At 42.2% G+C, this 23,833-nt stretch overlaps 1 protein-coding gene across 34 annotated transcripts in view; it reads right to left on the bottom strand.

Annotated features, from left to right (window-relative positions):
• The window catches only part of LOC128902031 (CUGBP Elav-like family member 4), a 684,112-nt gene that overhangs the window by 258,986 nt on the left and 401,293 nt on the right, over positions 1–23,833 (bottom strand). For 8 of the 34 annotated variants that reach the window (XM_054184327.1, XM_054184336.1, XM_054184352.1 and 5 more), the window contains exon 4: positions 23,464–23,475. The exons of the other annotated variants lie outside the window; for them this stretch is intronic. In XM_054184327.1, coding sequence (XP_054040302.1) covers positions 23,464–23,475 — 12 coding nt within the window. The remainder of the gene's footprint in view (positions 1–23,463; positions 23,476–23,833) is intronic. 34 annotated transcript variants of the gene reach the window in all.

Genomic DNA, 23,833 nt, shown 5'->3' with positions numbered 1-23,833 from the left:
CAATCCCTTATGTTTTCCTGACTGGCAAACACTGTCTGAGCACCTTAACCCAGAGTCTCTGGGCCACCCTCTCCCATCTTCTCTTTTTAAATTATTATTATATTATATTATATTATATTATATTATATTATATTATAATTATCATTGTTTTTAATTCACTCTCTATATAACAGTTGTTTTTCACATTAAATAACATCAGATGAGAGTTCACCATAGTCAGAAGAATGAAACTGTCATCTCTAATTTGCCTGGCAGAAGCCGCATTGACAGGAAGTTGTCTGTGGTAGTTCAGAAATAAAATAATGCTCTGAGGAGAAGTGCAGAAACTTAATAGGACTTTAAAAACAACAGAAGCCATGGGGACTGCAGATGGTTCCTAGGCCTAAGGACTAAATAAACAATGATTTTTTAGGCAAGAATGTAGACAATGGGAGATGGCCTCTAAAGAGATGTTCACACATACTATGTCCGACATCATTAGACTGTCCAGTGGGAGCAAATGTTTGGCAGTTAAAGACATTCTGAAAAGGAAAAATCAGCCTCAAAAGATGCTTTAAATGAACAGGAGGTGGAAAAGCAAATTGTCTTAAAAAGTTCGCATAGATAAATGACTCACCAAATATCTGTCTCAGGGACCAATAATTTGAAACTGATTGACTTACTGGGTGTAAAATATATAGATAAATGTAGAAGAAAAAAACAAAACCAAAAACATCCAAAAGGGAAGGTGGAATTTGCTGCAGGAAAACAAGAGATGGGGCTTGGTGAGGAGTCAGGAGGGGGAGATTCATAAATAAGTAGCGATAAAGGCAACAGGGATGAGTCCTTTCAAAGGTCTGGAGCACAGCTCACATTCTCTCTCTCTCTCTGAGGTTTCATTTAAGCCTGGCACATCCGAATGCAGAGATTAAAAAAAAAAAAAAAGAGACAACCTGATATTCACTGACTGAAAAAGCAAACACAGGGACCAGCTTTGAAAGGGCTCCAGCACTGCGATTTTGAAAATAAGGGCCTTGGAACACCAAGTGCAATCTTCTACCCAGGGCTGCTAAACCCTTTCTGCCAAGCCATTTACATTTATAAGGCCTTCAATCATGTGGTTTTTTTTTTCCCTTTCCCCCCTTCCTGCCCCCACCTCCTCTCTCCCTCTCCTTTCTGCAGAGTGCTCATTTCAGACTTGCCCTTTTGTTACACCTGTTTGCAAGTGGGTATTTTGCAGTTAACTTCAGCTGGCCTCTTCATATTTATGGCTTTCAAGACAGGCTGAAGGTGGGGTGAGAGGGAGAGCCGAGCCAGGCTTTTTGTAAAGAGGTGTGGTAAATTTTGTGTCTAGCGTTTTTTGGCTGGAGGGTTAGCTACAAAGAAAGGAATGTTGATGTTGCAGCTGCTGCTGGAGAGATCTTTTTGTACTATATATTGAGAAGAATGGTGAAATCCCTATTGTGTTAAAGCCAAATCCTTATTTTTGTATCTTGATAGCTATATATATAGAGATGTGTTAGATTCCAAACATTTTCTTAAATTAATTACCTGGAAATAAGGTTGAATTTCTAAAATAACAAATTCTTTTATAACTGGAAAGATCAGATTTTTTTCTTGGCAGCAATGTCAAAATACAACATTTTGACAATTTCCTGATATTTGTCTCTGGATTTTGTTGGGTTTTTTTTCAGGTGAAAGACACTGTTTTCAATGATCTGGCATTTCCTAATAAGCTTAGCAACAAAAGAAGCTATCCAAGCCAAGAAAATACAATTTACTGGAAAATTCCAACCCTCTCACTAGACAAGGTCTGCTTTTGTTATCCAATCTTACTTTTTAGCCTTCCCCTGAAGTTGGCAGTTTAACTGATATGAACCAGCTTTACTTGTTTTTTTTGCTCATTTGAGGGTATTTGGATCATATTCTGGGTTCCTTGAAGCAGTAGAAAAATAGCACCAGTGCTCTTGAAACTAACAGGATGTTCATCACCTTGGATTTGTAAGACGAACACCAGATAAAGAGAATCAATAATCTATCTCAGAGCAGAAAAAATATCAGAGCAAGCCCTTCCACACAACCCTCAAAGGCTCACAGCGAGTCACCATCAGCAAATGTGGATCTTGTTTATGTCTCTCATGCTATCAGGATAACACACTAGAAATAACACTGCTATTTAGATCTTGCATAGCGTTTGTAGGAGGGAAACAAGCCTCTCAAAGCTCTTGGCAAAGGCGATTGAAGCATCACTATCCCCATTTTGCAGACTGGGCAAAAGAGGGACCCTCAAGAAGGATCTGGGAGTAAAGCTGGAGACTCCTAATGAGCAGCTCTGTGCCCCACCCCTGGCCCACAGGCCCCTCTGCTGTCCATGTCACCAGAGGCATTAGTGGGGAAACCAGCCTTGGCTGCAGGCACTTGGGGTGGACAGCCATTTCAAACTCTTACCTTTGAAAGCACCTGACCCATTTCCACAAATACTCTTTTCCCAAGAGCCAACTTTTTATCCATGCCAGGACAGAAAGGGTGATTCCTAACTCCAAAGGTCCAAAACATCTCTAGAGAAGGAGCAAGTGGGTGCTCCTGGTTTGAATGGGCATTGAGGAGCAAACTTGGTGCTGCCCCTACCACTCAGTCGCCATCCCTGTGTACAACCTTCATCTACTCTTCTACGCCAGTGTTTTCAAATGTGGATCCCTGAAATTAAATGCCTGAATCCTTATTCAGACATCAAAATAGTTGGCCTTCGTCTCAAAGTTGCTAAGCAACCATTGCTCGCGCAGGAGCCAATGGGATCTGCAAACACGCAGCGGCACCATCTCTGACAAGCAGGTCACTCCTCTGGTCCCTAAATGCTGAAGAAGGTTGCTGCGTTTAAGTACCTGATTATGAACTTTTTGACCTTAATTTCTTCATGCCTCAGTGTTCCCTTCTATGAAATGGTTATTGCACCTCACTGACCATGGGGATCTCTCCCGCAGCGTGTCTGAAAAACACCTCAGACTGCTTGGGTGAAAGAAATTGCAAGCAGGAAAGGGGAAAAGCAGGGGGTCAAAGCAGATAAAAGCAAGTGAAAGCCCTGACACACATCAATGTGGCATTGAGGCAGTGCAGGTCATAAGCTGCTTTCATTTTTCTGCAGCTGTGCTATATAATTAAATCCTCATATTAATAAATGACACCTCACAGACAAAGCCCTGCTATCTTCATATGCCCATGCAGAATCCTCTAATAGGCATTTGGAAAGCCGTGTGGGGGCTGGCGTGGGGAGGTGGGGGCTTGCACGCAGTTATGAAGTTCAAAGAGACTCCAAAAAACCATCTAGTGTAAAGATGGACAGCCTGGTCCTGGGGTCTGGCTAACAGTCAGGTTTACTTGCAAGTGGGCAGGCAGACTAGCTGGCAGACCAACCAAAATGCAATGTGCTAGGACAGGTTGTGTCTGAGGAGATGCCCACTGACCTGATGAATTAGTCTTTGAGTGTCACTTTTCTGACCTTAGTGTTCTCTTAAGGGTTTTGTTGATTTCTGCTCTGAGCAGCTAGAACTTAAAGTAACTTAGTTTTGAGAACAGCGAAGCCTTCTTTCAAGAGGACAAACTTTGATATCTCTAATGGGAAGGTAAGCAGGCCCTGAGTCCTTCACTGATTTCAAGGGTATTGCACCACAGGGCACTAAATATGAAGTATTTTTACTGTTGAACTGTATGGCCCCTAGCCTGCTTTTGTGGGATGTATCAGGTTAAGTCAAGGGCTGTGCAAACATGAATGCATTTGTCTAGCACCCTGAATACCTGACTCGAGATCAAAGTGGTCCTGGTCTATTGCAGTGTATTAAATAGTGACCAGAAATTGTCACTGCCACTGGAGCTTGGTAATTCATATGCTTACACTGTTACAATGGCTCATGAGGTGTATTTTTGTCTACATTACCTAGTATTCAACTAAAAAATCCCCTGGATGGTTAGGGAATTAAGATGGGCCAGAGACCATCCTTAATGTGCAGTGTGCATGTGAACACCCTGTTTTGGAAGCTAAGGGACTTTGATAACACAAGGCGCTCTGTGTTGGTTGGCCTCAGTGATTGAGAGAGGTCCCAACAACATTTACTTTAACAGCCACCAGAAAACCAAGAATTTGGACATTTTTCATCTAGTCCAATTTCCTGAATATGCCAAACTAAGTATTTCACCCATCAGCTTCTGCGTGCTGCTTGTTTGAACCAGAGCCTCTCTTTAGAAGAACATTCAGTAGCAGATTTTGTCCATGATTTCTTCTGTCCCCCACACTGCATTCATAGATATTAGTCATGTGAGTCTCACAAAACACCTATGAGGTTATCTCCTGTTTTTATAAGCATTTCATAGGGTTAGAAGAGGGAAAATGCCCCACAAACCAAGTAACCCATGACTAAGTGGAACCTCAGTAGAACTAGGAGTAATGCTGAGATGTAGGGATTCATAGTCTGTTCCACAGCACATCTCTGGTGGGTGAAACTCAGTCTTGTGCAGATGAGGAGGGTGCTGTCTGCTAAGGAGCGGTAGGTAGGATGGAGAACAGGAGACAATGTGGTGCACCATGGTCAGTATCTGACAACAGTTCAGGAGGGTAAGAACAGAAAGCTTTGTGGCAAGAAATGAAAGGGGATGAGGGACGTTATTAGGGAAACTGTTATGGTCGTGCCAAAAGAAAAATCAGAACACTTGAAATTTGGTCCATCCCAGATAGTCCTGGCCATTTCAGTGGAATTCTTGTTTCCTTGCTCAACCAGGACTTTTTCCCAAACTCAGCAATTCCTTCTTTGTTATTACAATTTTCTGTCTGCCTTTGCCATGTCTAGCTTAGACTGAGTTTAAGTAGTGCAGGAATCTCAAATAAATTAATACATCACTATTTCAAAAGCACCAGATGTAAAAGAAAAACTGGGTTTGGTGGCAGAATTTGGGGCAAATTCTTACTGTTTGAAGACTCCGAGTCAGTAGTGTTCAAGTGCTTTCTTGTCTGTAGCTCCAGCTCTCTGGCCTGACACCGCTCCTCCCCTCCCCTCTCTTCTAGAAAATAAATTAAGAAAGATTCTGATGAGCAGGGACAGGAGGAAGCTGTGACATATAAAATGTCAGTCTCTGCCAGGCTGTGCTTGCACAAACAACCCCCCTGGTGCTTGTGAGGGGGAAAAATGCATGAAGAGAGAAAGCAGAAGCTATAAGCAGCCTGGCTATTTTCAGGTCCCATTCCAGGCAAAACTGGCACTAAATTATTTACCAACCAATTGTGGGAAGGAATCAAATCCAGTGGCATCCACATGCAGCACTCATAACCTACCAACTGCATTAACACAACTGAGAATTAAGGGAGATTTGAATGAAAGTAATGGGAAAGAAATCATGTGCTGAAGTATTTAGATGCAGGTCACTTTTCATGCTGCCTTGATGCCTAGGGACTCATCTTCCCCCTTATCTGGCAAGTAGCCATGGCCAGCTACCAACCATCAGTGCTGACAGCTTCCAGCTCAGCCAAGCTTCTATTTTGCAGATCAAATTTGCAGAGATGCATCTGGGTCTGGGAGAAAAAAAAAAAAGAAAAAAAAAGGACAACAAGAAAACAGACAAAGAGAAAGGAAACTAAAATGAACCCCCAGTGCTTCAGAGACTATCTGAATTAGTAGCAGGGGGCTGGCAATGGGAAGGGAAAGTCTGCTAAGGGTCTCCCAACTTTTCCCAGGTGATTCTGCTAACCAGTCAACACCTTTTGCTTGATTAGTGCCTGATGGGATAGGGAAACAAATCTGAATAGCAATAAGGCAGAGAGCTGGAGTAGTTAGTCTGTGAATGAATAGCCAACTGCTTTGGTTGTTGTGAGACAGACAGTCTCCCCCTTGACTGAGGGAGGAGGAGGGAGAGGATCTTATGATTTGGGGAAGAATAGGGGGAATTGGTGACTGTCTCTAAGATGCCCTCCTGCCTTTCACCAGTACTGAAGAGCTGCTACACCAAAGCAGGCCTACAGAGCTGCAAATTTAATTGCCTACCTCCAGCAGTGATAGGTGATACCAGTGTTTCATGGTGAAGGAGAGACCTGAGCATGGGATCTCCCATATCTTTGCTTTCTGCTGCAGAACTCACCCATGCTGAGGAAGAGCTGGATGAGTGAGAAGCGCAGGATGGAGCAAGTGCAGCACAAAAGCAGATACAGGGGTGAAGATTTAGGCCAATGCTGAGTTACCCAGCATGAAATTTTTCTTTTCTTTTTTTTTTTGGTGGGCAGGAAGAAGTCCAGACTTTGGGATCAGGCAATGTCTTAATGCACACTCAATACAGAGGATCTGCAAATGAGTGTCAGAGAAGCCTGGCTTTGAGAGTGGGCTTCATCCCATGGATCACCACCCAGACACTGCATGGAGTGGTGTTTGATGACAGTGGTGGCAGTGAGAAGAGTTATCTCTGCAGAGCCTGTAAACCAAGGACACAATCTGTCCCTGCATAGTTAAACCCTGGAAGTCATCATGCACTCAGCTCACACACGAGCATTGTGTTACACAGAGAGGGAAATGTTGGAAAAGATATTGAGGTGACATCTCTCCTGTGAAAGTTACACTGGGATCTTTTTAAGCTCTTTTTGGACAGCAGACACTAGAGATGGGCAGGACAAGGGAGCTCCGGTGAACGGCTTCTCTGAAGGACACCAGTCCTAAGCGTGCAGACCTGCACTCCAGGGCAACCCAGAGTTGAGGGATGGGAACAGACGCCTCTCCATGAGCCATGTTAACTGCATCCTGAAATCTTTATTCACTCCCAATACCCTATGTAATCTCAGTTTTTTACATGGCAATCAATGACAGTTTCCAAGGGTAGCATTTACTCTTGCCAGTAAAAGGGGGCAAGATCAGACCTTAATGGTGGGAGAGGAAGGAGCCAAGTTGAAGAACTCTAAGCATGCCGGAGTTGAAAGCTAAAAAAATAGCAACTAGTCTAGACTTTAATAGTACTACTTTAATAGTAAATTAAATCCAGTGGGATTTTTCATTCATTTCATCTTGCAAATGCTTCTTTTCCTCTCTCTTGTGACAACTCTACAAGACAGATCTATACATATCTCTTGTACTTTGCATAGATCAGGAAACTGAGGCATGGGCAGGAAGGAGAGGTACATGACTTGCTCTGGATAGCTTGGATTCAGACTGGCGTCTTAACCTCAACCTTGACTCAGGAAGATGCCAGATGAACCGACTGAAGTCTCGAGAGCTGGTCAGTGTCATCTGAAAACAGGACTGCCTATGGGATGAGATAGATGCATTGTAGTAATTGAGTGTAGGGAGAGCTGTGAGAGCTGTATACATGTACCTTTACCTAACTATGTGCAATACCAGCTATAACAACAAATCTTCCAAACCACCCAACACCCCTCAGCAAATCCTGTTTGAAAACTATAGTCCATTCCTGTCTGTGTGAATGATTAGCGCTATGGCCTTGCACATACAGACAGGGGCTCATCAATTTCTTTAAATAGTGATGGCTCTTGAATGCTTCACCTAATTTCAATGAATTTGCAAACCCCATTTCATTTTACTCAAGCCTGTCCCCCAAGGGCTTATGTTGTGCAAATTCTCTGAAAATGTGTATTGCTTTAGATCTGTGCTTTGTAATCGGTTCACCACCTACTTAGCAGTGCTTGTCATTTGGGATTTTGGGTTTTTTTAATAGTCTTAAATCATATCAAAACATGAGTCCTAAATAAAATTCCTCCTGATAACTTCCAGTCACGGAGTCATTATTGAAAAGGGCAGCTGGTGGAGGATAGCAAAGCTGAGTCCAATGCTGCTATTTGGAATGGACAGCTTTGTACTTAATGATAAAACAAGTCACTGAGTGTTTAAACTCTGCTTTCCTACACCTCTTAGCATGCAGCCTGATCAGAGTTTGACTCTCCTCTACAGTAAAACAGCTGATTCAAAACCAAACTGACCTTCTTTGGTTAGCAGTAATAACAACGAAAAAAAGAAATAGCATTCATGGGCATCTCCTTAACAAAAGGAAGCACTCAATTTAATGCAGGAGCTATTACATTCCTTTAAGCCAACACCTTCTGAAGCAGGCTATAAATGAAAAAATACAAAACATTAAAGCAGAACAGACTTGTCATATATTTTAGCTTTTAATCATCCTATCACGCTGTAAGAGACGGACTGTAAATTCCCTGCCGAGGGGCAGAAGGCCCTCCAAGCCTTCAATGGAATGCCTCAAACGCTCACAAGGAAATAAATAATGCAGGCCTGGCCTTCAAAGAACTGATAAGGCTCACACTTCTGGCACCTGAAAGTGTGGGAGAACTGCCTTGTGATAACAGGATAGTTCTACCACTCGTGTGGTGAGCTTGCTAGTTCTCAGTTCTCAAGGCCATTGTGTCCGATGAGTGACCTTTGCTTCATTATCTGCGCAATGCATATGAAAGCACACATTCCTGCATATGCTAATGAAGGTTATAGAGATCATGCTAAACATGTATGACTATGGCACTCATCTCTCCACCCAAATCATGCTACATGTCACCTGGGAGAAGGGAGAAACCTGAGACAAGGCTGTCCTTGGCAAGGGGGGTGGACCATGCTAATTCAGCAAACATAAAAAGGGGAAAATAAGTGCCCCTGGGGAGGGAACAAAGACGAAACAATAGAAGAAGATAGTGCCTGGGAAGATTCATCCCGAGAAAGAAGACTGTACCTGGGAAGATTTTTCCAAGAAAGAACAAGATTATGCCTGGGAAGATTCCCTGAAAAAGATGCTGGAACCAGGACCAGTGATCTCGTTATCTCTGTCTTTTTCTCCATCTTTTCCTTTCTCTATCCCTCAGTTTCTCTTTTCTCTTAGAATTGTTAAGTAACAGTTAGAGTTGTTAAGCAATGACCTTAAGTACCACTTGCCATAACTTGTCCTATACCTGTTGTTAAGTGACACAATGCATACCTCACCATTTCCCATAATTTGTTATATACCTAACCAATTATCATGGACTTGTTAAGACCTATACTAACCATTTTGGGAAGCTAATAAATATTTCTATATGGACCTTGAGATTTATCTCACCTTAGTCCGTGCCGTTGAGAATTTATGAATCTGAAGTCACTCACCCCCCCTCTTTCCTGGGAGTGGGACGTGACACAAGCTGATTAAATAAACAAAGAAAGTGGAGATTTATTTGGCTGAGGGAAGAAGGTGACAGGGAAACTTTGAATGCATTGAAGGATCAGATGTGGTGCCAAACCAGAAGTCAGGTAGAGAAAGAGGTACAGCTCTAAGATAGTCTTTCCTTTCTTCAATTACCTGGTTTCCCAGCTCACCTGTAGCTCATTATTGTGAACAGACACCAAATTTGCAAATGAAACAAGGTTAGTTAACAAGGTAAATTAACCATCCACCTCCTATTCTAGCATGATACCACCCTAACAGAGGCTGACCCTGGAAAGAAACTCTGGATACAAACCCAGCAAAAAAGGTTCAGATCTGAGTTCTCATTTCAATCTTTTTGCTATTTTTGGCCCAAGTCTAACCATCCTAAACACTGGCACAACTTGGAACAAGATCCTGGAACAACCTTTACTCTTCATATTATTAAATCTCCATCTGCTGTTATATATCACTCTTTAATTTTGGTTTTACCCCTTGCACTTTAGAGTTACAGTTTGAGTAACAAAGGCTGTATAAAACACAGATGAATCATACAGGCAGGTTAGGGTGAACGGCTCTTGTATTAGTCACAAAAGCACGAAGAACAAGATGAATTATGTGCATGCCAGTCATTGGGAGAAGATTCATTAGACCAGTAGGCCTTGAGCTTATTTAAAATCACACGCTTTTAAATCACCCTGGAGAGGTTTTCTGGTGCAGGGGATAACTCACTAGAGAGAGCTGGGGTCTAGGCAGGCTCTGACATGGACAGCAATATGACCTTGGAAAAGTAATTTTCACCTCTGTGCTTTTGTTTCTCCTCTTATCTTCTCTGTATGGCCTGGAAAAATCTGTGACTCAAGAACTATCACATCTTATTAGGTGTAAATACGTCACTCAGGATCCTCAAACAACTCACAGAGGGCACCTGGAGTTGCTACCAGAAGGCAAATGGCGATTTTGAGGCCACACATGCACATATGGGCAGGGAAGCCACAGTACCAAGGCATGCTTCCCATGGAAAAGTATTTCAGAACAACAATGCAGTGCAGGAATTGCACTGGTCTTACTCATGAACACCAGGATTTACTTCATCAAGCAAGAGCCAAAACCAACTGGAGAGAGGGAGAAAGAGGAACTTAGAAGATCTGAGTCCTTACCTGTCATATGAAAATCGAGGTTGGCCCAGTAGCTGCAGAAATTTTACACAACTTTCAAGGAGCAACAAATACACAGGCCAGAGGCTGCGTGTAACCAGCAAGCAAGATGCGAGGAGCTTATTAAGCGTTAAGTATAAACAAATACAAAAATTAAATTAAAAAGAAAAAAGATCTGAGATCAATACTCTCTCAAATACCTGTCTTACTAAGCCTGGCTTGTTGATTACAGCTCAACCAAAATGACCTGCTGTGAATGATTCTCAGTCCTTTTCTCCTTCAATTTTATTTTTTCATTCCTGCACTCAGATAGTCTTTTATTGATATGATACACGCTTGTAAGAACAATGCTGCAGAGATTGTGGGCTTGCATCATTTCACAGGCAATGTCATGTTCAGGACTTTTGCATCCCATTTACCAAAAGTACAGAGGGACACATGCAGGATTTTCAAAGTAGTCTAACCCCAAACCAAATAGATTTAAGTAGGAATTGGAAAACCCAGGAAGGCAATTAAATTCACTGTGCAAAGGCTGTTTGGAAGCAGGTAAGAAGGGAGTTTTTGTGCTCAGTAGTGTTAATTGTCGGGTCTGCCAGCGGAAAAGTACAAGTATGCAAGAAACTCGAGGGCATGCCGACCTCGCAGATCTGAGACAAATAACTCTGAGGAGTCAGGGAACAGCTGGCCTTGCAGATCCGAGACAAATAACCTTGAGGAAGTAGGGAGTTAAGCAACAAGTTATAACTGTAGCTTCTAGCACATAGCGAAACTGTAGCTTCTAGCATGTAGTGAAACCGCAAGTAGGAGGGATTATTGTAATGAAACATTTAGAGCTAAGCCAATCAGAAATGATAGAATTTATGTAACTGTTAAGTAGCTGTATAAAAGGCTTTCCGATGCGTCTAATAAACCGACATTTTGCTTGCATCAAGCAGCGTCCCGTCTCTCAATCGCGGCAGTTAATTTACGTCAGTGGACAATCTGGCTCTTTGTTTATTACTTCCATTTTAACAAAGGTAAAACTGAGGCTCAGAGAAACTAAATTCAGTAGGAAAAAAAAGCCATAGTCATCTTGTTGTAACTGAAGGGAATTAGTGAGCATAATTAACCAGTGAAGGTAATTAACTACTGAGACTAGGGATGTGACAACCTCTCCATTGCTTTGAGACTTTTCAAGGCAATTAGATAGCTCTGGTTGAGACAGACTGTGGGACAGATGCAAGAGTCACTAACTGAAATTCTGCACTGCGCATGAGGCCAGGCAGAAGTGTCAAAGGCTACTCCTGGCCTTCAAGCCTCCACTAAAGAAGTGCAAAATTTGGAAGTGCTGTCATTATTTGTACCAGCCCTTTGCTTTATACTCCCAGTACAAGAGCCCAGAGTTTATCCATGCAATTGCAGCTCCTTCTCTTCTCTGACTAAGGAGTTGCAGCTTCTACATAGACCTGGAATTTCTGAGTTTTCCATCCAAAGCTTCTCCCTTAAAATAGAAAACAAAGCAAATAACTCCTCTCTGCTTGCCTCACATTTGACTCTCCGTCTCAAAGGAATTCACAAAGGAACGTCAAAGAAACACATTTAAATTGCATTATTTGGACATGGTAACCAATCTGACTATAATTAAATGATTGCACGAGCACTTTGCATGTATCCAACAACTGATGGGCCATTACACCCTCTAATTGTATGAGTTTGGCACGCTGGATGTTATGAGGCAACACTATTGAAAACTCATGGAGCTGAACAAGGCAGAACCTGAGGTCTGAAATACTTCAGATCTAGAGGATGTTTTAATTTGATTCAAAATCATGCATATCAGTCAGGTTCAGGGAAAGTCTTATTCATCCCTTGGTCACATGGATGAAGGGATATTCAGGCAGAGATGGCTTTTATGCCCTTGGAGCAGCAGTCCACAGACATTAGTGCTGTTTGATTCCAGTTAACGTCTTCCACATCTGCTGCTTGTAAGGGGTCAGAACAAATGTCTCCACTGGCTCTCTCCTCTGTCCCATCTTTGGACCCCATTCCCCAAATCCTCATCATCTTGTCAGTCCCTCATGTAGTCTCTTTTGCCCTCCAACTATCATCCCTTCTTCTTTAACTTCTCTATTAACCTGCTTTCCCTCAGCTTGAAACTTTCCTTTAGCTCTTCATCTCTGTCCATGTTTTTCTTCAGTCCTCAAAATCTCCCTCAATCTTTTCATATGAGGCATTTTTCCTCTTATCTGCAGCTGCTCAAGGTTTAGTCTAGAGCATTACATGTTGTTAGGTTTTTTTACAAGAGGTTCTGAACCAGCACATGCATTTGATAGCACCCACTCTGTAAGCACCTCAGCTCATTTATCAGCACATTACTTGCCAAATAAGATGTGTGGGCTCCCACACATTATTTGCTGTCCTTAAGGGAAGCATCTTGGCTTGCAGGTCTAACATTTCAATCATAGTTGCTCAAAGCATGCTGAGAAGGGGCAATGGATAAAAAGCTGTCCTTTCTGAGATTTCCCTTTCCAGTCCTTTCCCATCTTTTTTAATCTTTCTATCCTTTTCCACTTAAGATGACAAAAGGAAGTGAGAAAGTCCACAAAGGTACCAGAGAAGCTTGGAAAGTCCCAAGGGAAAGGACCTCTAAGAGGCTGATAAGGAAGGTGGGTGTAGTCCAGGAAACCACCCAAAGTAAGGGCTAAATTTGACCGATACATGGAGGGACCAGTCCCAGAAAAGATACCAAGTAATTTCTGTAGCATCAGTGCATGGTTTTTTGCAAGAAAGGCAAATGCAGAGAGCTTGGGATCACACCTGAATCTATTGTAGGGAGTTATAAATGTTGCTGTCACTGAACAGAGTTAAAATGGGATTACCAGTTTACATTACCATCATTGGCCAGACTGGATAAGCTACCCAGGAGCAGGGCAACTTCAAACAAATGTGACAGGGCCCAGAAACACCACCCAGCTCTCAAGTGCATGCAGAAAGGGTAGGACGTGAGCACCAGCCTTTGAATCACTGCAGACCAAGATTGTATCATCCTGCAGATGTCATCCTTCCAAACATGGAAAGAAATTCACTGACAACCTCAACTTCTTATCTTTCCTGCTGACCTTTACTGAGTTACACAATTGGTTTCCTGCACTGAAGAGGACTCAGATTCATGGTTTACTATGTACCGGTTGTCTCCACTTTTTGGTTTGCACTTTTACTTTATTATCTTTAATTTTCTTCTTCCAACTCTTGAGTGGGTATTAGAAAGTCAATACAAAACCTATTCCGGCCTTTTATTCTAAAATAACAGCACTAAGCTTGTTTATTTACACTGAGACAAGATGATATTTGTGAAAGCCTTGTTCAATGGCATGACACTAACTTTTTTCTTTAAACTTAAATGCACTTTATTTGTGTGTGTTTGTCTGTCTCTCCAGATTAACTCTTGTTTTCCAGAATCAATATCAATATTCTCCAAAGACTTGAAAAACTGCTCAGACAACAGCTGGTGAGCAAGACACGTGGCCTTTGAATGTCTCACCCTAGGGTAGAGGTGTGCTGATTCATGCACTGAATTTATAGCTCTCAGCTTGCTTAGTACTGGACCATTTGGCAAAATTCACTTTTACCAGCTAACAGGGAGTATTTCTGAAATCATAAAATATTCCTGTGAAGGAGTCCCAGTGTGCCCTTCCTTCTGAAAATTCAGACTCTTTTTGGCTACTGTCACAAATTTCTGGTCACCCTGTTGCTGCTGACTGATACCTCTGTCCCTGGGAGCAGCTGAGAAAGCAAGGACAAGCAGGCAATATAGCTCGGTGCTCCCTTTGGGAAGAGGTGAATCATTCATCCCCTCCTTGATAGAGCTTGGTGCCCCACAGCAACATGAGAATAAAACCTTGGTCAATTCTGATAGTGTTATTTTTCAGTCATACTACAGTAGAACATCTTTGGCCAGGTCACATGCCTTTCTGTGCCTCAGATTCCCATGTGTGAAACAGGATGGATGTAAAACAATGCATTGCTATAGATGTTAGTTGATAAAACTATATATATGTCCTGGTTTGAGGTAAAATAGAACCAACTTTTTGTTCAGTAATTTTACTTCTTAGCTAGGCCTCTTCTAACTCTCTGAAATTAACAGCATATTGTGTCGAAAACTGTTCGTTCTTATAGTGATAAGGCCAATGTTTACAATTAGTGCCAAGGAATGGTATGCAGAGAGGCTCTTGCTTATACTTATTGCTGTAACAACCAAGGTCATCTAATTTTGTTATTTGCCCCATTAGAGGGTCGAAAACGGAAAAGCGCAGAGGGGTCCCACGTCCAGGGAGGAGCGGACAGGATGGGTGACCCAAAACTGACCAACAGGGGTATTCCATCCCATCTGCCCCATGCTCAGTATAAAAGCTGAGGGATCAAAGGGTCAACTCACTTCCTTCAATGGCCGATGTCGGAGGAGGACCCTGTCTGTTCATCTGCCTTTGATCCCGATCCGTGTGTTCCTGACTCCATCTGTGGAATCCAGTTCCCACCCATCGCTGAGTCCAGCCTGGGACTTCCCCAGTGCCTGCCGGTGACATCATCTTGGGAGCTTAATACAGTTTTGTATATACTGTATCTATTTCATTATTTTCCTTTATATTTTATTATTAATAATTCATTGAAGTAGTTTAGTTCCTTCTAAACTTATAAATCTCTTTCTCTCTCCTCCTGCTCTCCATGTGCGAGAGGTGGTCTATGTAATAGCTTCCCCACAAAACTTAGAGTTGGGGTTGGAGCCCTCAGCACCAGAGCACCACTTCAGCCAGGGGAGTTACCCACTGCATCTCAGCAGTAGACATTTCTCTGATGTGGGACCACCACCAGTGGAGGCTTTTGCTGCTCTCTTTTGGAGTTGGGTTAAGGTGTTCAGCTTGTCTACTGTCCTGATTTGAGCTACACAGGACTAACTTCTCTTCTAATGCTGGGCAAAACTGCACTTTTAGAAGACTCTAGTGTCTGAACTGGTGAAAATATTTACTTTATAGACAGATAGGCTGTGTGGGATTCAAGGTCTCAGTGTTTTCAAGGCTTGCCGGGTGCAGGGATGAGGAGGAGCGAGGCCTGGGCACTTGGCCCAAGCTGGCCAACAGGATTATTTCATACCATGAACGTCACATTCGATATAAATTAGAAAGTTTGCTGCGTAGTTTCTCTCTCCCTTGATGGCGGTGGTCCAGAGAACTCCTTGCCCTGGTGCCGGATCCCTGAGGCCTTCCCTTTCTCCCGAAGCCGTTGCGCTCGCATTGTCCAACATTTGTTGTCTACTGCTGGGAGTGCACAGCTTCCTACTGATAGAATGGGCTGAGTATAAATCTTCTATATCTTATATTAGTATCGGGATTAATACTGGTTCTTTATTATTATTGTTAATTATTTAGTCTTATCCTATTAAATCTATTTATATTTCAACCCTTGTGTTTCCTTGTTTTCTCTGGTTCCCCTTCCCAGGTGGGGAGGGGTCATCGGGCGATAGAATAATTGTCTAAACAACAATAAATTGTTATGGGTTTTCTCAAACCATAACATCTACGAATCACTGAAGAGAGAGGCAATCCCTGAAAAAAGACTGGTTTTCTCCTGAGAGGTTTAATGTGTCTGAGATGCAAAGCACCCCTCTATCTCCAAGCACCATTAAAGCACTTCCCCCCGACTGATTAGGTTTAAGGGGGCTATCACCTCCTCTGCTCCTGGCAGGGGAAGCTGGAGGGACCTGCAAGCTCACTCAGCCTGGAGCTGTTTCTAGCAACACTCTGTGAAGGAAAAGGGGGCAGGCCAGCCTGGCCAGAAGGGAATTTGTTCACATCAAAAGTCTGGCTCAGATCAAAAGACAGAAGTGAGGTTGCTCATCCGAACTATGTGAAACCCTCAAGCCTGAGGAACAGGTGTCTGAATCGAAGATGTCCTGTCAACTCTCCTCTTCTTGGCTGATATAAATAGTCCCCAGCATATTTTGTCTCAGAGCTCTGGGCAGCTGTGATGAATAGTGGGACACTTTCTTATGCTTTCCATATCCTTTCCTAGATGCAGGTTATCCACCCCTTGCAAATCCAAAGCAGGTAGGCTCTTTGCTTTTGATTCAGATCTGACTGCTCTTTGAGTCACCATGGCTCTGAATTCTACAGCTCTGAATTTTTGCAACTTTGTGTGGAAGGACCATCATCCAAGCGTACATCCACCTAACTAGACGTCAGACAGACACAAGTGCTGACTTCCCCAAATACACAAAAACAAGGGCTCTGCCTGCAAGGTTTTAGTAGATGTGGTCCCTTCCACCTGGTCTTTCCCATCCCTCTCACCAACTGTGAGATGAAATACAAAAGTGAGCTTTTGTCACCTTACGGTGATCTTTGCCACTGGAAATGTGTTAGCTGCAACTCTGTGACCATATTCATCCTGTAAAGCCTGGGGTGGACACGTGCATTGATGATAAGGGAGGTATAAACTAATCCAGTCATTTCTTGTTGTAAGATCTGCAGTGCAAGACTCATCAGAAAGTCCCAGCAAGGTAGGCAAGGTTATAGCTCTCCCAGTGAGTCTGATGCATCTGAAGTAGTTTGTGCTTGTGCTGCAAGCTTGCCTGTCCCTGGTGAAGTGTTTGCCTTCGTAAAGCGCTATCTACATTTGCAGAACCTGAAGCCTTGTGATCCTGTAAAGCATGACTGTCAGGAGAATTTGACCACCTTTCAAAGGAAAATAGGGTATTGCCTGAACCTGGTCCATTTTCATCCCATGTGGAGTTTGGGGAATGAACAAACCCCATAACCCAAGACAACACTCCCTCTAAGTCTTTAAAAACATCTGATGTCCAGCTTGAACATAAGCTATAACTTCCTAATTGCACTTGTTCCTGCACACTTTTTCATGTTCTACGTAGCACATGCAGGTTTTTTTGTCTCATCTGCTAATCCAAGGCATCATTTTGCCTGAAGCTTGTCTCAGACCATGGACCTGCTCTCAGAAATTATTGGGTTTCCTGTCCTGCAGCAAATGTTTCGCATCATTGCTGTGACCTACTCCAAAAGTAGCTGCCTTTTGGTACTGGCTACAAACAGCAGTCCTCCAACTTCTGTAAGGATACTGTGGAAAGAAGGCACAGAACAAGGGCAGAGGTGGGTCATGAATTATTTCTGAACTCTGATAAGCAGTAAAGTGGTGCCTGGGAATAAATGCTAAACTGTGGAATTCAGATGTGGCTGGCTGATTATTTTCCATCTTCTGGTGACCCTTAAAGTCAATAAAGCTCCATATTGCCCTTCTTTGAGATTCCCCTTTTCTCCCTATAGCAGTGTGATTAAAATGCCCTAGTTCAGGTCCAGCCTATTTTGATGGTGCCATGTGCCTCTTCCCCATGGATTTCTTCACTCTGGCTGTTGGCCAATCAAGGCTTCAACAATCTGATCAGCTGCATGATTTAATGAACCCTCCTTTTGTGGGGAAGGGCAATTTTTTTTATAAAAGCTGTTGAGATATCACATTTCACAGGATGACCTCTACTTTCATAAGATGATGGGAGAAAATTGGTTTTGGAAATCGAGGAAGATTGCATCTTGTGAAACAGAATCCAGAGAGTGACACAGAGACCACCTTTCCATTACAGTCCATTTGATTTTCAGGTTTTGGTTTTGATGGGGAACTAAATATAGTTTGAATCACTAGACCAGAAGCACAAATAATTAACAATGAAAGAAACCCACTCTCACTGCACTTCTTTACTCCAGGAAACTCTCATAGCAAACGTACTATGCTCAAAGCTGAATAAAGAAATAGAGCTTGTCCTCCATGCCACTGCAGCAATCTTTTGGAGAAATATACTTTTATTAACAATATCCTGAGATATTGTTTTGTTGCTATTGCTCTGCCCAAAAGGTGGATTTGAAGAGGTAGAATGCAATGGTCCAGACATTAAGACCTGGACTCAGAGGTGTTGTCTGGGCTACAAAGTCCTACTTAAACCTAGAGAGTTTGGCACCTACAGGATTTTCAGGGTCTTATCCTGAATTCTTGAGGAAAATAGCAAAAAATAGTTAATGTTTATAGCAAGTAGAGATTAACTTTGAGAGTTGTTTAGAGAACTTAAGAATGATTCTCTTTCATGAGGTCATAAACTTGATGTTCTAGGCTAAATAGAGTCTGACAGGCGTGTTTGTTCAGGATACATTTATTACTGAGCTATTCAGGGACATCCACAATTACTGTCATGAGTCGTCTGATGATTAAAGAGCAGAATGAGCAAAACGGAAGATTAAAGACAGAAAAAGGAGCAGAGATGTGTGTGTTTACTGAGAGTACCCATCTGACAGGAAATTTTGAGCCATTCAGGAATTTGCGTGTGTGTGTGTACGCTGAAATTTGCTGTATGTTTCTTAGACAGCAACTGCCCTGCCTCCATCACCTTTTACACATACAATAGACCAGCAAAGGGCACAGATCTCATGGTCTGCACCCTTAGCTCCTCAGAGAGCCCATCATGCAGAATTTGGACAGTAACAGGTATGTATCAGTGCTGCTCAAGTGTCTACTTCTCTGTGGCCCTACTGTGATGCCTTGTAATCCCTAGTACCTACAAAATACCTTTCATACTCTTTCCACTTTCAGTGTTCCTGGCAGAAAACTGGAAATGGCAGAAGTACCATTATTTTCTACAACCTGGTTTCTTTCTCCAGTATCGTCTGGCTTCCAGTTTACCCTGTACGAGGTTAATCCTTTTCATAGAATCATAGAATTGTCTAGGTTGGAAGGGACCTTTCAGATCATCGAGTCCAATCATCAACCTAACACTGACAAAACCACCACTAACCATGTCCCTCAGCACTACGTCTACCCATCTTTTAAATATCTCTAGGGATGGCCACTCAACCACTTTCCTGGGCAGCCTGTTCCAATGCTTGACAACCCTTTCTGTGAAGAAATTTTTCCTAATATTCAATCTAAACCTCCCCTGGCACAACTTGAAGCCATTTCCTCTTGTCCTATCGCCTGATACTTGGGAGAAGAGACCAACCTCCAGCTCACTACAGCCTCCTTTCAGGTAGCTCTCTCCTCAGCCTCCTTTTCTCCAGGTTAAACAACCCCAGTTCCCTCAGCTGCTCCTCATAAGACTTGTGCTCTAGAAATTGTGCTCTGCTTTTACTGCAGTACTGGATAAAAGCCTTTGCAGGTGTATTGTGGTAATACCTGCCTTACAGTGGAAGTGCAGTGACAGACCCCAGGGGAAGATGGAGAGGGGACAACCTACCAGATTCCACCTGAAATGAAGGACAAAAGGTTTTCCTCATGTGCCCTTGTGCACGTATTCATTCACTCTCCCTGTTGAGTCAGACCTGCCTGGACTTGCTTCTCCTGGGGAGCTCCTCAGAGACGACTAACAATGATAAAAGCTCATCATCATTTAAGATGTGATTTGATCTAAATGTGTATAATGGCCAGCAAGTGTGCCAACCCCCATATAATCACTAGGATCCATTCTATATAGCCTAAAAGAGAGGAAAAGGTATATAAGAAGAAATAATGTTCGATCAGTAAACTGTGGGAGGAAAAGGGACGTCCCAAAAAGTTTTAACTCTAGAAATTATGAGATGACAATAGAAGAGGGACATTTGATAGGACAGCCTGCAGTTGGGATGATTCAGCACAACTTCACCTATTCCTTCAGAATTCCTTCTCTACATCAATAGAGATGTCCACATAAATACATCCTAGAAAAAGTGTGGAGACATCCATGAAATGGCTAATTCAGGACATAGTATATGAAGGCACAGATTATATAATTGTCTGCTAATATCTACCTTTTCATTTCTTCATTCCTCAAGGAATATTTTCCCTTTGTCCTTACCTAAAATAAGCCTGAAGAGCACCCTGCCTGCAAATGGGATTGAAACAAACAGAAGAATAAAGAAAATAATTCCTCATCCCCAGAGTCTCTTCACTTGCAAACACTTTTCTTTCTGTGTGTGCATGAGTACATGTACTGCAACTTTATGACTGTGCTGGGTTCCCCTGGGGAGCTTCAAACTCTCTTAATGCTTATGACTGACAGTCAATTTCCATCCAGAAATATCCTCCATAGAAAAGATGTGAAATAGGCAAGGAGAAAACAAATATTCATTATCCAGGAGTTAAAGTAGCATCCCTTTGGACTGCACATCAGTAAAAGGCCAATAAATTGAAGGCAGTGCTCATAATTACATCGCAGGCCAGGCTGAAAAAATAATACATTCCTCTGGAGCAATTTGCTGTTGTTGGGGTTTAGGAAACTTCTCCCTCTCTGTTGCTGCCAAAATTAAAAAAAAAAAAAAAAGAAGAGAAAAAAGATACTTCTTTTTTTTTGTATGTTGATGATTAAATAAAAGAACGCTGAATGGCAATAGTCATTAGACCAGCAGGAGGAATAAATAAAGAACATCATTGGTAGTTGTAAATAATGGATGCCGTGTTGAGCACAAAGCAACACATCTGGTAATTATTTTCAATTTCACTCCAATTACTTTGGTTTTGTTGGTGTAAGGTGCCACAATGAATTCTGCCTTTATTTATTTATTTGCAAATTGCCTTTGCAATCAATGGGATTTATTGCCTCTGCCATGTGAGGTGTGAAACTTTTGCCATTACTGAACAATGGATTATTTTTTAATAATCTCTGCCTAACGTCCTTATAATAGGGTTGTTTTGGCATGGACAGAACTTGCTTTTGACCCTCCCCTTCCTCACATACATTCACTTTTTGTCTCTCTGCTTATACTTTTTTACGGCTGCTCATTTGATATCTTATTAACATTACTTCCTTTATTAAAACAGAGCTTAAACAAGACTACTCTGCCAAAGCCTCTTTATGTGACCTTCTGCCTATTACTTTTAGGCAGATGTTTTGGAGGGGCATGTTTGGACCTAACTAACACATTAACCAAAAAATATATTTTTGTCTTTTCTTAGCCCTGATTATTTTTCCATTATCATTTGTGTTTGTCTTTAGAAAGAATCCTTCCTATCCATTCTCACTCTATCCTGAAATTCAAGATAAAATCCCTCCTCCTCTACAAAACAAAGGATAAATGAAGAAGGTAGAGCTTTTCTTTTCCCTTTTCCTTTTCAGTGATTATTAGAAAATTAAAAAAAAAAGAAAAAGAAAAAGAATTTTGAAGAAATTTGCATTTATAAAAATTCTCTGGCTTTTACTGATAGCATTTGTGGATGTCCCATTCCTCTGTCAAGGAAGCACTGGAGTGATGGTGACTATTGCACCTTTAAAATGTCTCTGGGCTTTGGCTCCTTATCTATGACACAGTAATAATGGACCCTTTTTTCTGAATTGTCTGCTGAGATTATAACCATGCCAAGACTTCTCTTTTATTACAGTCCGTACAGTATCTAGCAGAACAGGGACACAGTCACAGTTGCTTTCTCCAGATGATACTGTAATTATCACATTAATTTGTATAACAACCTTCAATCCTCTGACTGGAACACTCCTTCCCCTGAGACACACTTGTTATTCCTGTACTAGATTGACATCCTCTGTCCTTAGGACAGGACTCACTTTGGCTGAGTCTGAAATGCTTTTTTTGGAAAAGTGTGTGTGTGGAAGATTATTATTTTTTTAATTTTAATGAGGAAACACTGATTTTAATGAAATTAGCTTTACTTTAAAATAAACAAAGAAACAACCCCCACCCTCCAGGCTTATAGCACATCAGTTTGAAGCTGATGACAGTATCTGTGGGGAACCAGAGCCCAGGTGGTTGCAGGGACAAGTTCCCAGACTGGACTGCAGCTCCCCAGACTTCAGTAGAGTCCAGCAAGCCCCAGGAACAGTCTCAGAAAACCATAGGGAAGGGGAGGACCCTCCTGTTTGCCATTTGTGAAGACTCTGCTCCCCTGGGGTTGGCTAGAAAGCCGCCTCCTTGAAAGACACTCTTCTGCAGAACAGCAGTTTTTGGAGCTGGGCACAAAGTCCCCTCTCTCTTCCTCCGGTGACAATCACTGTGCATTTAGCTCTGCCATGAACAGAGCAGGTGAGCTAATTTACACAAAAAGTCATAAAGAGACTGTGCCAGTGGGGAAAATGGAGCTGCGTGAGCTGTCTGTATTTGTACCCTGTGCAGTCCTCCTGTCACAAGACTCTAACTGTATGATCAAGAATGACAAGCGTTAACCCATCCAGTCTGGGGGTCTCCCAGCTCCCCTGTTGCAGTCATCTCATCCCATTTTCTTTCTCAGAATTACAGCAATTAGCAACAGAAAAGACATATTAGTTAATCTCTCCTACACGCTCACTCTTCTTGGACAGAGCGAAATGAATCCCTATATTCATGCAGTTCATTGTCCAGCCAGTTTTTAAAAGACTCAGACAATGAAGATTCCTTCAGAAAGATGTTTCATTGACTAATGTCTCTCTCTTGGACTGATTAGCTTCCATACATGAAAGGATAAAATTTATTTGGGGAAGAGATGAAACGGAAATGTTCCCCTTGTAGAGCATTCACCAGACAAGCTCCCTTGGTCATGGGTTAACCATCTAGCCAGCAATCATATATTAACCAGCAGTCTCTATTTTGCCTGTGCCATGTTTTGTGTCCAGTCAACACTTCCAGATCCGGGATGCAATTTATGGTGAACCAGAGACAAAACTGGAATTCACATTGTTGGAAAACAGTTCACTTGTAGCTGTTTTGTTTAAAAAAAAAAAAGAAATCGGTCTTGGGGGTGCGGAGGGGGGAAAGTCTGCAGAGAATGGAAATACACAGTCCTGATGATGTTCCCTTAGCAAGATTAAGCTGGGTTCAGGGATGAGTGTGGCTCAAAACCCAGACAGAGTCACAGTTTAAACGTTGGGAATTTTTATGGATTGCAGTAGTTTAATGTGTGGGAAGGGAAGAAGGAAAAGGAGCAGAGGAAAATGGAAGGAGAAAGGATTCAATATGTTGATCCAGATCATCCAAACTCAGTAGCTCTCAGACCCTTATTTCGTCCTTGCAGGAAATGAGGATTAAGATATTTCCTATGAAGAGCTGAGTCAGAGAATCATCTTTGTTATTATTTTTTCTTGGAGCAAATGTCCCCGTTTAAATTATACAAAAGATTAAATTCTAAAAGATTAAATTCTACATAAGACACACAGAAAAGCTAGGTAAATTCCAGGTACCACAACCCAGGCAACTTGCTAGAGTTAGCAAGGCTCATGGACAGGGTTTAAACTAGAATCAAAGGGGGAAGGGGATAAAACCAGGCCCACTGGATGCTAATGCAGAGTCCATCACTCATCCCCCCAGCACAGGTAGGACTGGCTGGAAGGACAGCACATCAAAGACAGACTACACTTAGCTGGATACTTTCCCTCAATCACTGCATAAGCTTATCCTGATCCTATAGTTAAAATCAGCTATTTATTCTGTCACTACACACTGGCAAAGATATATTGCACCAAGTCAGCACCTACAATTATTATAGTACAGAAAACCTTTGCTATAGCACATTTAGTGCTGTTATTTATCAGATACAAGACTATTACAACCTGGCTC

This window comes from Rissa tridactyla, chromosome W (assembly GCF_028500815.1).
Source record: "Rissa tridactyla isolate bRisTri1 chromosome W, bRisTri1.patW.cur.20221130, whole genome shotgun sequence".
NCBI classification, from domain to species: Eukaryota; Metazoa; Chordata; class Aves; order Charadriiformes; family Laridae; genus Rissa; species Rissa tridactyla.
Note: the sequence above shows the minus strand (reverse complement) of the source record. Positions and strands in the feature narration are given on the sequence as shown.